The sequence below is a fragment of the Crinia signifera genome, chromosome 1 (genome assembly GCF_055691185.1).
Source record: "Crinia signifera chromosome 1, ASM5569118v1, whole genome shotgun sequence".
Lineage (NCBI taxonomy): Eukaryota > Metazoa > Chordata > Amphibia > Anura > Myobatrachidae > Crinia > Crinia signifera.
The window spans coordinates 409,504,053-409,517,461 of record NC_139217.1 but is presented as its reverse complement, the minus strand read 5'-3'; the positions used below and the strand labels follow the sequence as shown (position 1 = coordinate 409,517,461).

The 13,409-nt window shown below is 48.3% G+C and overlaps 1 protein-coding gene across 2 annotated transcripts; it reads right to left on the bottom strand.

Moving 5' to 3' along the window:
- Positions 1 to 1,117: 1,117 nt before the first annotated feature.
- On the bottom strand, positions 1,118 to 12,663 carry GLRX (glutaredoxin). 2 transcript variants are annotated; one of them, XM_083158447.1, is made up of 3 exons: positions 12,327 to 12,663; positions 5,044 to 5,175; positions 1,118 to 1,232 (listed from the first exon to the last, which is right to left on the bottom strand). In XM_083158447.1, the coding sequence occupies exons 1-2, from the start codon at positions 12,531 to 12,533 to the stop codon at positions 5,065 to 5,067; spliced, it is 318 nt and encodes a 105-aa protein (XP_083014573.1). In that variant the 5' UTR covers positions 12,534 to 12,663; the 3' UTR covers positions 1,118 to 1,232; positions 5,044 to 5,064. The 2 variants fall into 2 exon arrangements, with proteins under 2 accessions (XP_083014573.1, XP_083014572.1); XM_083158446.1 differs by having other exon boundaries at positions 1,118 to 1,231; positions 5,055 to 5,175; positions 12,327 to 12,662.
- Between the last annotated feature and the right edge of the window lie 746 nt (positions 12,664 to 13,409).

Below are 13,409 nucleotides of genomic sequence, written 5' to 3'. Positions count from 1 at the left end.
GCAAGACTAAAAGAATTTTGCTTTATTCTATTCCACCTTCCAGGGGGATACACACAGTCAGTTTACCGATGCTGGCATCCCGAAGGAAGGAATTCCGATAGGGGTCAGGTAAGTATACTTACCCTCCCCCTGCAACCCTTCCTTGCAGCAGTAACCCTCTTTCCCAGCTGCATGCTAGCCAGCCCTGCATACTCCGTTTGGGATGCCGGCTGTCAGTATTCCAGCATCGGCACCCTGATGGTTTAGATCAGGGGTGGCCAAACCGGTCCTCAAGATCTACCAACGGTGCATGTTTTCCAGGCAACCTGTGAATCTATAGTAGGAATGAATGCAGCATGTTTTAAAATGTGACAATTAGTAATGAATACTGCTGTGCACCAGCTAGGTAACCTGGAAAACGTGGACCGTTGGTAGATCTCGAGGACCGGTTTGGCCACCCCTGGTTTAGATGTTCCAGTGCCAGTCTTCTGAAGGCATTCAGTATGCCAGAATCAGCATATTGAACACTACTGGGATGCCTTTAAAGAGTTTGGATCGTATTAACCCCCAGTTTGATTTTGCAGTGTAAACGATTGCCGCTTTAAAAAAACTGGAGATTTCTTCCCAAATCTCTCACTTTCTGAATCTCTCATCCTATTAAATTTTACCCATATTATTTGACCCAAACAACTGAGTCTTTATTAATGTACTATTAATGTTATTGGCTTCTTGTACCCAAAGTCCTTCCCTACCAGCAATTCTCCTATCTTGGCCTGTCCACTCTCTGTCATTGTATAGCACTTTCTTATATAGGGTCAGCACGGGGACGATATTGCAGTGTTATGTGATTCTATAGTTATTTGAATAAAGTTGTAAGTTGTGTTCTGGTTATATAATGTGTTCTATTCATAGAACAGTCATGCGACCTTTCTGTCATACATACTAGTTTAACTTGTTTGATTGTATACTATTGTTCTATAATAGTTTTATGGTAAGCAAGTAGATTAGCCTTACTCGGTTATAATTCTCTATGTATGGCTTAAACTGTACAGTACTAAAGGGGATTTTTGTGCTGTTTGAGACTTTAATTATATTGATACTCGTCACATTCACACAGCAGAGAAAAACACTTTACAAATAAACAGAAGGTGACAGTTTTATTGTCCTCAGTATAAAACTCCTAGAAATATTCTGAATGGAGACCTCCTGATAGATGATAAACGGAATCAGCTCTGGAATATTGCATAAATCCCTGAAAAGGGAAAATAGATTGTGAATTAGTTTTTCATTCTGATTTATTCTACAATATATATATATATATATATATATATATATATATATATATATATATATATATATATATACCCTCAGTTTTGTTAGGTAACAATGATCATGTATATCAGATAATTGAGTAACCCCTTAAGGCTGTGTCTACACATAGCGGTTTAGCATGTTCCTGTTTAGCAGGATGCAGCTTCTTGTGTATACACTGTATACTCTTCAGTAAGCACCCTAAACCGCTCCTGTTCGACTGCATCTACTGCTAAAACGCAAAGTGTAGATGTAGCCATAGATTTAAATGTGCATTTCCCTTCCTGACAAACAAGTCCCTTTAAAAAGGGGCCTGTCAAAACGTGATATGTAGACGCAGCCTAAAACCCCACACGGCCAGGAAGCTGTGCAGCACACAGCAGTTTACAGGGATTGCCACAGCCTGGCAGCCATCCCTTCCAGTGGTGGGATCCGGCTGCAACCGGGCGGCTGGGCCGTGGCTGTCCCGTGTGAATGGACCCAATCATGTCCATTATTAACTACTGTGTGCGGCACAGCATTTGGCTGTGCAGGGTTTCACCGTCCGGCAGGAGCCGGAGCGTGTGAAATAGCCCTTAGGGGGAGATTTACCAGGGCTTGGACAGTGATAAAGTGGATAGATAACTACCAGACAATTATCTACTGTAAAGCTGGCCATACATCTACAGATTTATATCCCTTTTCCACTAGCAAAAATAAACTGGGATCTTGCGCGGGAAAGCGCATCGACCTGGGTTAGACCCGAACGCTCCCGGTTCCAGGGGCAACTGGTAATCCCGTTCATTGCAATTTAAAAGGCGCCACTGGGGAGATAGATGCTCTCATCTCCCAGTGCTGCCCCAGCCCCGCCTCCCGCTGTCACCTGCCACGGCTTTTCTAGTGTAATGCTGTGTACACACGGGGGGGATATATTTCTCAGCCATATATTGCTGAGCAATATATGGCTGAGCAATATATTGCTCAGTTTCTACTGCCCGGGGGGAGCCCGGCAGTGGTAATCAGCTGGTCGCAGGAGCATGTTCCTGCGACCAGCGATCACCACAGGGGCAAAAACGGGAGCGCGCACCCGGCGATATATCGCCGGTGCACACTCCCATTGCGGGCAATATGGTCGCTCAGCGACCATATTTCCTGCGATTTTGCACAAAATTGCCCCTGTGTGTACGCACCTTAAAAGGGGTTTTATTGACAGATCTGCCTGGTTGGAACAAAGACCCGATAATATCTGAATGACAGTTTTTTTTTGCATTTTCCAGCATTTCGAAACAAATGGTAACGGCCATCCATTACCAGGTTTTTGTTATAATCAGCTAGATCGGACAATAAATCTGTAGATGTATGGCCAGCTAAACTGTCATTTTTCAAACAGCCTGTAACATGCCAATTATACCCCATTTAGAGATAAGCCTAAAAACCACTCATGAATTCGCATTGACCCAAGTGTAGGTTATGTCTGCAAGGGTCTACCCAAGTAGTCTCAGGTCCATGACCATTCTTACTAGCAGGGTTTTTCCTGGGACTTGCAACCAAGGTAGTTGATCTGGCTTAGACAGAACCCGGGTCTTGATGACACAGGTAATGCCTAAAAGAAAATAATTGGCCAAGGGCAGTAGCGCTTGGAGAGGAGATAATATCCTAGTGCCCACTGAATGCTGGAAGACTCGGGTCTGGTGTGAAGGACGATGACCTGGAAATACTCCAGGCTGTCACCCATGTATGAGAGGGGTAGCCAAAGCTTGAACCGGTGCTCTGTGTGCCGGGTCCGAGCCAGGTTGAAGCTGGGGTTTTAAGTGTAAAAGGGGGATTAGAAGCAGTTTGGTTAATACTGTATCTCTCTCCACTTTCTCTCTCTCTCCAAGCTTTAATAAATATTCTTGTAAGTGTATCTTGCTTGTCAGAATTGGTACTTGTTTCCTAGCATGGTCACACCGATTTGTATCGGGTGATTGTGTCGGAAAAATCGCGTCGGTCGCATCGCATGCGACCAAATCGCATGCGATGCGACCGACGCGATGGACCCGATTTTAACATTGAATCAAATGTGAATAGGGCCCCTGGGACCCTATTTTACATTGGATTCAATGTAAAGTAGTCCCCAGACCCCAAATTTTACCCCCTCAACGGCACCCCACGATTGACGCCAACCCGAAGCGTGGCGAGCGCAGTGAGCCCGCGAGGGGCGGCGGTACGCGTCCTCCGACCTTCTCATACCCCCACTATCCACGTCGGTGTGGAGTTGAGAATATAAAGTGTGGCGAGCGCAGCGAGCCCCGCGAGGGGATGCGTATAACTTCATAGGTATACGCGTCCTTGTGGGGCTCACCACGCTTCGGGCTCGGTGGCTCGCCACACTTTATATTCTCAACTCCACGCCGACGTGGATAGTAGGGGTATGAAAAGGTCGGAGAACGCGCACCGCCGCCCCTCGCGGGCGCGCTGCGCTCACCACGCTTCGGGTTGGCGTCAATCGTGGGGTGACGCTCACAATGGGGTTGCTTAACTTTTTAACGATGAGGGGGCCATATACAATGTGAAATGGGTCATATTGGCCCATTTCACATTGTTTGCTATGTAAAATGGACTTAATCAAGTCCATCTCATCTTGTGCCATTATAATGGCACAAGACCGACGCGATGCTCCCGATTTCCATGTTAAAAATATTTTAACATTGAAGCCTATGGCAAAATCGCGTCCATCGCGGGCCATGTTAATGCACGAGACCGACGCGATGGACCCGATTTTAACATTGAATCAAATGTGAATAGGGCCCCTGGGACCCTATTTTACATTGGATTCAATGTAAAGTAGTCCCCAGACCCCAAATTTTACCCCCTCAACGGCACCCCACGATTGACGCCAACCCGAAGCGTGGCGAGCGCAGTGAGCCCGCGAGGGGCGGCGGTACGCGTCCTCCGACCTTCTCATACCCCCACTATCCACGTCGGTGTGGAGTTGAGAATATAAAGTGTGGCGAGCGCAGCGAGCCCCGCGAGGGGATGCGTATAACTTCATAGGTATACGCGTCCTTGTGGGGCTCACCACGCTTCGGGCTCGGTGGCTCGCCACACTTTATATTCTCAACTCCACGCCGACGTGGATAGTAGGGGTATGAAAAGGTCGGAGGACGCGCACCGCCGCCCCTCGCGGGCGCGCTGCGCTCACCACGCTTCGGGTTGGCGTCAATCGTGGGGTGACGCTCACAATGGGGTTGCTTAACTTTTTAACGATGAGGGGGCCATATACAATGTGAAATGGGTCATATTGGCCCATTTCACATTGTTTGCTATGTAAAATGGACTTAATCAAGTCCATCTCATCTTGTGCCATTATAATGGCACAAGACCGACGCGATGCTCCCGATTTCCATGTTAAAAATATTTTAACATTGAAGCCTATGGCAAAATCGCGTCCATCGCGGGCCATGTTAATGCACGAGACCGACGCGATGGTCCCGATTTTGCCTTTGCCGGCAAAATGGACCTGATTTCAAAGGAAAATCGGGTCCATCGCGTCCATCGTGTACCTTAACTTTAAGGTACACGATGGACAAGATTGTGGCCGTGCTAGGAAACAAGTACCTCAGAATTAATACTCAAAGTTTCTATTATTTTATTAGAATTAAGCACAGTAAAATCACTTTGTGAAGAAACTAGAATTACATTTTTAGATGCATTTCAGCAGTCACTTATGTCATAATTAGCAGCTGTAAAACATTTCCAGTGCCCGTGAGAGTGGATTACAGTAGTCTTAACAGTAGAATTACCAGTTTGCTTCTACGAGGCTCCAATTGCAACCAGCATGTTTTCCAGCTCCCCACTGTTATCCAGAGGTACAAGGTCAGAACAGCCACCAATACATTTCTGTCCGATAAATATCCGAGGTACCTGGATAGTAAAAATGTAAGGTTTATATATTACATTATGTCTTTGTCCATGTCACATGCAAGTGTAGCATCACAGGGATATTGCCTGCACATGTTATATTTATTACACTGCATAGGACACACCACAAGTTATTTGCTACTTTCCAGTCTTGTCTTCCTATCAGTTAGTTACTTTTATAGTTATGTATAGATTAAAAGTGCCCATATACACGGTACAATAATTGTATGCGTTATGGACTAGATCACATCATCTAGTTCAAAATGTATGTGCAGCACACAAAAAACGCACCGTGCATGGCCACCTTCAGGGCTGCTCCCAAATAAAATGATAGCCAATGCCCAGAGAGCAGCAGGTGAGATCAAACAAACAAAAAAAACTGCTACTCTGCCGGGTGAGGCGTTACTCTCCCGGTGTCACTGTTAAGGCCCCCATACACTAGCCGATTTTGGTCAGATTTCGGCCAGATCAGTCGGATCTGGCCGAAATCGGACCAAAATCGGTTAGTTTTGATGTCCCCTCAGATCCGATGCGCGGTCCCGTGCGCATCGGGTGGTCGGACCTGCTACACGTCCGACCACCCGACTTGGGACCTAGTGGGGCGGCGCGGCGGTGGAGGGAGCAGGGGGGGCTGGGGACACAGGCGGCATAGAGCCGGGCAGGGGGAGCCGGGAGCTGTCAGTACTGAATAAAAAAAAAAAGCCCATACAAAGAATGGGCGGCCTGCGATTGGCTGAGCGCTCTCTCAGCCAGTCAGCAATTGGCTGAGAGAGCGCTCAGCCAATCACAGGCTGCCCATTCATTGTATAGGCTTTTTTTTCTAGCACTGACAGCTCCCGGCTCCCTCTGCCCGGCTCTATGCCGCCTGTGTCCCCCGCAGCGTCCCCAGCCCCCCCTGCTCCCACCAGCAGCCCTCCCCCCCCCCCTTTCCCCCCGGGTTTTTTACATGTGATAAATCGAGACGATTTATCACATGTAAAAAATGGCACATCAAGTGCCAATCTAATCAAGCTCCCCCGGGGAGCAGCCGGGGAAGCTCAGGGGGAAGTCGGGGGCGACTTGTCCTAAGGACAAGTCGCCCTAGTGTATGGGGGCCTTTACAATGTGAGATTAATCCCTTTGTCTGGGACAATACGAGAAACAATGTACATGATATAACAGACATTTAAACCCATTCATCCCCATCTAAATCAACAGTGAACGCTGATCACCTAGGGCACACCCGTGCAAGAGAATACAGCTAGCCAGCTCACAGACTTAAGGCCCCATACATTACAACTTAGAACAAGTCTAACCTGATTGTCCCAGCAGCTCCCTGGGAGGGGGGGGTCAAAGTTTTGCATGTGATAAATTTGATTTATCACATGTAACTCCTGGGGGAACTGCAGACGGAGAGAGCAGGGGGCAGCGGACACCAGCGAGAGGACCAGGGTGGGGGATGCCTGCAACCAGAGACCCGGGCGGAGCAGGGAACCAGAGAGCTGGGCAGGGGAAGCCACTGCCGGGCAGTGCTAGTGGGCGCAAAAAAAAAAAAGCCCATACAATGAATGGGCAGCCACTGATTGGCTGAGACCTCCCAACTCCGATCTGATGTGCAAAGGACCGCGCATCGGGTTGGACAGGATGTCTACATGTGCAATTTGGGCCAATTTCACGGCCCGATTCATCCGAATGGGGTGAAAATTATGTCCAAATAGCATATAGTGTACTAGGTGATTCATCGCGCCCTCCGGGTGCTCTTCACATCGTTGTAAGGGGCTACGCCCCATTAAAAGTAGAAATATATTTGAGTGTGACGTATGTTTGTTATTTGGTGAATGATGTGCTTAAAGTCTATGGGCGGGATGTATTAAAATACATTGCCGCCCTTCCCGATGCAAGCGCATATGTACTAATATATGCGGCTGGCATCGCGGTGACGGAGGCCCCCCGCGATACCTGTAATGGGGTCTCCGGCTGGAGGGGGGTGCGGACACTGGGTAGCGGGCGGCGATAGAAGCACATAGGCATTTGCGGGCAGACCTGCTGATCTAGCGGTGGGGTGATGGGGGGGGGGGGGGGGGGTTGGTCGGGCGGGCAGACCCATCACTTACCTACAACTGTTCCAGTCAGGGGCAGGCAGCGTGCTGGTGAGGATGGCTGGCTGTGGTGTATAGGGGCGTGTGCTGTAGCCCTGACTGGGCGGGGTGCGGTGTATTCCAAGGGGGTGGCGGAGTGTATAACGCTGGTCTTTTCCCTAGGGGGGGGGGCGGGATCCTAAGGCAGAATCTGGCTAGACTTTGTGTGTATAACGCTGTCAATCACTCTTGTAACTCCGCCCAGCATTATACACACAGGGGATGAGTGACAGATCTGGTTAAATATATAAGCGATGGGGGCCTTTAGCAGCTGTGATGTTCAAATCAGGAGTCAACCAGGAAGCAGGTCGATAAAGAGAAGTAGTTGCTAGGCACCTATATACAATGTTAGGAAATAGATACATTTTCCGGGGGTTAGCTGCAAATATTAAGTATCCCCTGTATGTATCTAGGAGGGACCACAGCAGGAATCTCACTGCCTCACTGGCAGCTGCAATGCTGCCCAATGTACCAATACTGGGCGGCATCATATTGGTTCCCAGGGCTACCACCATTCTGAGGGCTACAGACCACACTATCAGCAGGCAAGTACGGTCAGTGCTAACTGCGGAAAGGTGGGCAAGTTCCCCACAACCCCCCCCCCCCCTTCAACCGCCAACCTGGAATACAAGTGGGTAGTCCGACGGGACCAGATGACGCTATTCAGGTTGAACTGTGCTAGTGGCCCCATCCCTCGCTGTACAATACCTGTTAAATCTGTATTGTGCCTTGGGGGTGTGGCCATGATGAAGCAATCAGAAGTGACATGTCCCAGTTCTGCCTACAAAAATGAGCCTTACACCCCGCCCCATGTCCGCAGAAAACGACTATTAGAGTGATGTAAATAAGGTCAATGAAAAAATCTCTAGCAGGGCTTATGGAGTTATATAAAGCTAGGTGTATAGCATGGGGGGGCAGGGACACATATCATACTTGCCTACTTTTGAAAACTAGTTTCATGGAGATTACAGTTGGTAGTAGAATTTTGCACAGCACCCTGTTGAGGGGGTGTGTCATGCTCCACCCAAAGTGCCTGCGCTGCTGTCTGCTATACTCTGCGAATAGATGCCTGTGTGTGGCATCCATTCACCTCCTGGACGACGGCTGTGGGAGTGCACGGGGACTGGGGATAGCCCAGCAGCTTACCTTGGTGCTGGGCTGCCCCCAGCACAGCGATCGTTGTATCCGGCGGGAATCACCAAGGTCCCGGCGCTTGGAGATGATGTTATTTTCAAGCGCCGCCTCCATCTACACTCAGGGTGGGCACCACAGTGTAAATGGAGTAAATCCCGGATCTGACCCAGCTTGAATCCTTCTTCCAAATGCCGGGTCAGATTCGGGATTTTTGGTGTAAAAGGGGTATTAGAAACAGAATTTGGTGGAAGAGGATAACCATTTGGCCCATCTATTCTGCCCTAACCACATGGACACGCACACACTTACACACTAGGGTTCATTTGTATCAATAGCTGATTAATCTACCTCTATTTTATTATTGTGAGAGGAAACCATTTTACCCAGTGAAAAGCCATGCAAGCATCTGTAGAATATACAAACGCCACAAAGTTAGGGCCATGTTGGGAATTGAACCCATGACATTATTGCTGTATCTATCAGGTTGGGTACATCCCAATGGTCAAAATCCCCCATGTCCTCACCCTACCTTATGTATCTATTTTTTGTGAATATTGCAGATTGTGGATGCTGAACATCATGGGTGCTTAGTTACCAATAACTAATGGCAATGTCGTATCCATTTATCGCTGCTGAACAATTCTGTAGTGTTCTGTATTGCTGCAAAAACCTGGGTTTTTGCCAGGGCAAGCAGTAATTTCCTGTGTCCTGTCTCAGTGTGAAAGGGTCTTTGTGAAATTCCCAGGTGTTATGCCCTGGGAATTACACACAGGTTTTTTGCAGGGTTTTTCCTGGGTAATACACGGGTGTATGGCACATGTAACGGGCAGAGAGAGAGTTAGATTTGGGTGGGCTGTGTTCAAACAGAAATCTACATTGCAGTGTAAACATAAAGCGGTCTCCTAAACCAGTGTCTCCTAAAGCTGTCTCCTAGACCAGTAGTTTCCAACCTGGGGTACAATATTGGTATTGGCAGAAGAGAAAGAAGTCTCCAGAGGGTGTAAGAAGCAGAGCCGCCCCTAACTATTTGGATGCCCTAGGCAAGATTTTTGTTGGTGCCCCTACCAGAAAATCCCACCATTTTAATTGCGGCCGGCCCAATGCAATGCAACGGTTGCACCAGTGCTAGTTGTGCCTCTGACTCAGTACCCCTCTCCTAGTGCAGCACCCATCACCCAGCAAGCACAGATTGGCCACCACCATGACTCCACTGAATTCATCAGCAAAAGAGAAAGATAAGTGATGGAAGAAGTTAGGGGAGGAGTACATATGTGAGGGGCACACTGACAAAAATGGGTCATTGAGCAAATGCAGAAGCAAGTGTGTGTGTGTGTGTGGGGGGGGGGGGGGCAGATATAGGGTGGGATGTTCTAACATCCGCAGCCCAGCTCCGCCCCCCCTATCACCTGCATAATTATCGCATATGCGATAATTACGGCAAAGGACAGCTCTTGCGTTAAGAGCTGTCCTTTGTGGTGAGTCAGCGGGTCCCAGCAGGTCCCCACTCCCTCCCTCATAGGAAGGGAACACAGGCTGGTGCAAACAGCGGATGTAGACAGAGAGGCTGGCACAGCAGAAGGGAAAAGTAACTGGCAGAGGGTGGGCAGAAATGGAGGTGCAGAGGATGGGAAAGGGCATAGAGCAGACAGAAGCTGGGGAGAAAGGCTGGCATACACAGGGTATAGGTAGAAATCTTGGTGCAGCGGATAGGAAGCCAAAGAACTAGGGAAGTGATGCTGGTACAAAGAGGATGGACAGACCGGGTGGACATGTATGAAGATTGGCTGCCGCTGGCATAGAGAGAGAAAAAATATAGATAGAGGATCAGGGACAATACTTTCTACAGGGCTCACTAAGGGAACTGGGAGCTGCAGCTGTGCTGACCAAGTGTGTGCATAAACAATACTTGTTCCCTAGCACGGCGCCCCCGATTTTCAGTCGTATGGCATTGTATCGCATTGCATGCCATATAGCCGCATGCGATGCAAGCACCCTATATGATTTTTAATTGTATAAGCACCCTTATGGGTGCTTACAATGTTAAATGCACCCCCATTATCAACGCCAACCCGAAGCGTGGCGAGCCCGCGAGGGGCGGCGGTACGCATCCTCCGACCTTTTCATACCCCCACTATCCATGTAGGCGTGGAGTTGATTTTATATAGTTAGGCGAGCGCAGCGAGCCACCGAGCCCGAAGTGTGGCGAGAGGACGCATATTACTTTACATGTATTCCGCGTCCACTCGCCACACTTCGAGCTCGGAGGCTCGCCACACTATCTGAAATCAGCTCCATGCCGACGTGGTTGGTGGGGGTATGCAACGGTCGGAGGACGCGTACCACCGCCCCTTGTGGACTCGCTGCGCTCACCACGCTTCGGGTTGGCGTTGATAGTGGGGGTGGCGTGGGGGTGCTTTTAACATTGTAAGCACCCCTAACGGTGCTTATACAATTAATAATCTTATAGGGGGCCCATTTAACATTGAAAACACCCATTAGGGTGCTTATACAATTTTAAATCGTATACCATTGTATATGCCATACAATGCGATGGTATACGATTTAAAATTGTATAACATCGGCTGACATCGCATCGCATACCATCATATGCCTTATGGTATGCGATGCGATGGGTGCCGTGCTAGGAAACAATTACCGCATAAACTTTATCAGTGGAGATGGCAAGGCATACTTGCCTACTTTTGAAAACTAGTTTCAGGGAAATTACAGTTGGTAGTAGAATTTTGCACGGCGCCCTATTGAGGGGGTGTGTCATGCTCCACCCAAAGGGCGTCTCTAATTCCATATATGGAGATATTGTGAATAGAGAGATTGAGAACGTGGCACCTAGAAGCGTGGGTGTGTACTGCTACATCTGAGAGGAATCTTTTAAAATGTCCACACATGAAATATCCACATGTAGATGAGCCCCAAAGCAGTCAGTAAGAACTAATATACTTGCTAAAGTGCTGGGAAATGGTGCTGATGATTCAATGTAAATGTATCTATCTCTCAATCCTTTTTTTCCCCAAAAATGTAACAGTGTAATGTGGGCTAGGTGACATGAGGGAGATTACTAGACTAATGAGGGAGATGCTGCTATTTCAGGGAGTCTCCTGCAGAATGCACGAGGGTAGGCAGCTATGACACATCTAGTGTTCCTTCTAGGAACTTCGGCGGGCAGGGCGCCGCTTCAAAGGGGGCTTTGCACTGCCGGGCATCGCTATCTACAGCGGCGCCGAGCTTCCCCGGTCTCACCTGCAGGGAGGAAGGCAGGATGTTTTAGCGGGGCGCTGCCAGAGAGGCAGGGCGCATTTTGCCCTTTAAAAATCGGGCAGGGCGCATCGCCCAGCTAAAACAGCCTAGCGGGAACACTGCACAGATGTATACTAAATAATGCATATCATGGGTTGCTCTGGTATTTCCTTATTTGTTTACAGGAAATGGAAGTTAAGGGCTTGTAAGCCATTGCTCTATAGCTGAACCACTTTCTTATTGCTTGGTGGATGTCAGCAGCTATTGACAGGAAAGTCCCGTGCTGGGGTGTGGCTCATTTGGTAGACAGTTTTTTTCACAATGTCGACAGCTGTTGACATGGATCCCCAATTACTGTAGCCCATACACTTGCAGCTTCAGGCTTACCGTCCCAAAATGTATTCAACATTGATCATAACACAAGAAAAAAAGTCCAACAATAGTTAAAAAAAAAAAATCATTAAAATCTCTGGTGGACATTAACATGTGCCGAACAATGGCATGTCGACCTTTTACTTTTGTCAATGCCAACCTATCACCCGGTTAGCCCATGCTGCTGGGTTGTTACAGTGTGTGTGACAGCCCAGCAGTGAGTCATTTACAGTAAGCAGCAGCTGCAGGATTATTGCAGCAGTGACTGGCACTCACCGTCCGCTCCCCAGTGATCTGTAAGAGGTAATCCTGAACGCTGTCCACTATATTCAGGGTGGCGATATTGATGAACTCCAGATGTCCCGGCTTAATCTTGTATTTTTGCAGAAGCTGCTTTGCCCGGACACAGTATGGGCAGGAGATCTTCTCAAATACGGTGACTTTGGAAGCTGACAGCTTGCTCTGCACGAACGTCTCAGCCATTGCTGCTAGCACAGGGATCTGTCCTTTGTTCTAATGCACAGGAAAATAGAAGCCAGACTTATATGAGGGGGAGACCTGGCTGAGTTGTGTAACTGAGAGTCGTGGAGGAGGGGCGAGGGCTGAGGGCGTATGGGATAGCCTTTCAGCTTAACACTGTCCCTTCCAGCCAGGCAAACATGTTACTAGCCGGCCCGGCAGGAAGGATACAGCTCACATGCTGCCTCATCATACTGTATGTAATACAGCTGAGTCACTCACTGTATGCACTATTTAAGGCTATGGGCGTTCTGTGGGGTAAATGTACTAATGTGTGAGTTTTTAGAAGTGAGAGATGTTTCCCATAGCAACCAGATTGTACTTATTTATCTAGCACCTTGCATGGGTCTTCAACCTGTGGCCCTCCAGATGTTGTGAAACCACATGTTCCAACATGCATTGCCAAATTTTTTCCTATGAGAGCATGCCAAAATTGTCAGGGCATGCTGGGACATGTAGTTCTACAACATCTGGAGGGCCACAGGTTGAAGACATGTGTTAGAGGATAATCGCTAGACTGTCATTGGTTACTATGGGCAGCAGGGATATGGTCGACCATAAGATGGTCGACAGTCATTAGGTCGACACCGTTAGGTCAACATACAGGAAAGTCGACATGGGTTAAATCGACAGGGGTCTAGGTCGACACATGCATTAGGTCGACATGGGTTAGGTCAACAGTCAAAAGGTCGACATGGGATTTTTGACTGTTTTTTGAGCCAACATATGCCAAAACATGGTAGGGCGGTATTACATGCCCTACCATCCACTAGGGCGTGGTGGGAGAATAAAACAGTGTGCTGAGCATAGCGGTACACTTAAAATTGTGTCCATATCGAC

Coding starts and splice junctions, on each gene's coding strand:
- GLRX (XM_083158447.1), bottom strand. CDS start 12,533: ATGGCTGAGACGTTCGTGCAGAGCAAGCTGTCAGCTTCCAAAGTCACC. Junction 5,176..12,326: donor AGATCACTGGGGAGCGGACG/GTGAGTGCCAGT, acceptor TTTACTATCCAG/GTACCTCGGATATTTATCGG.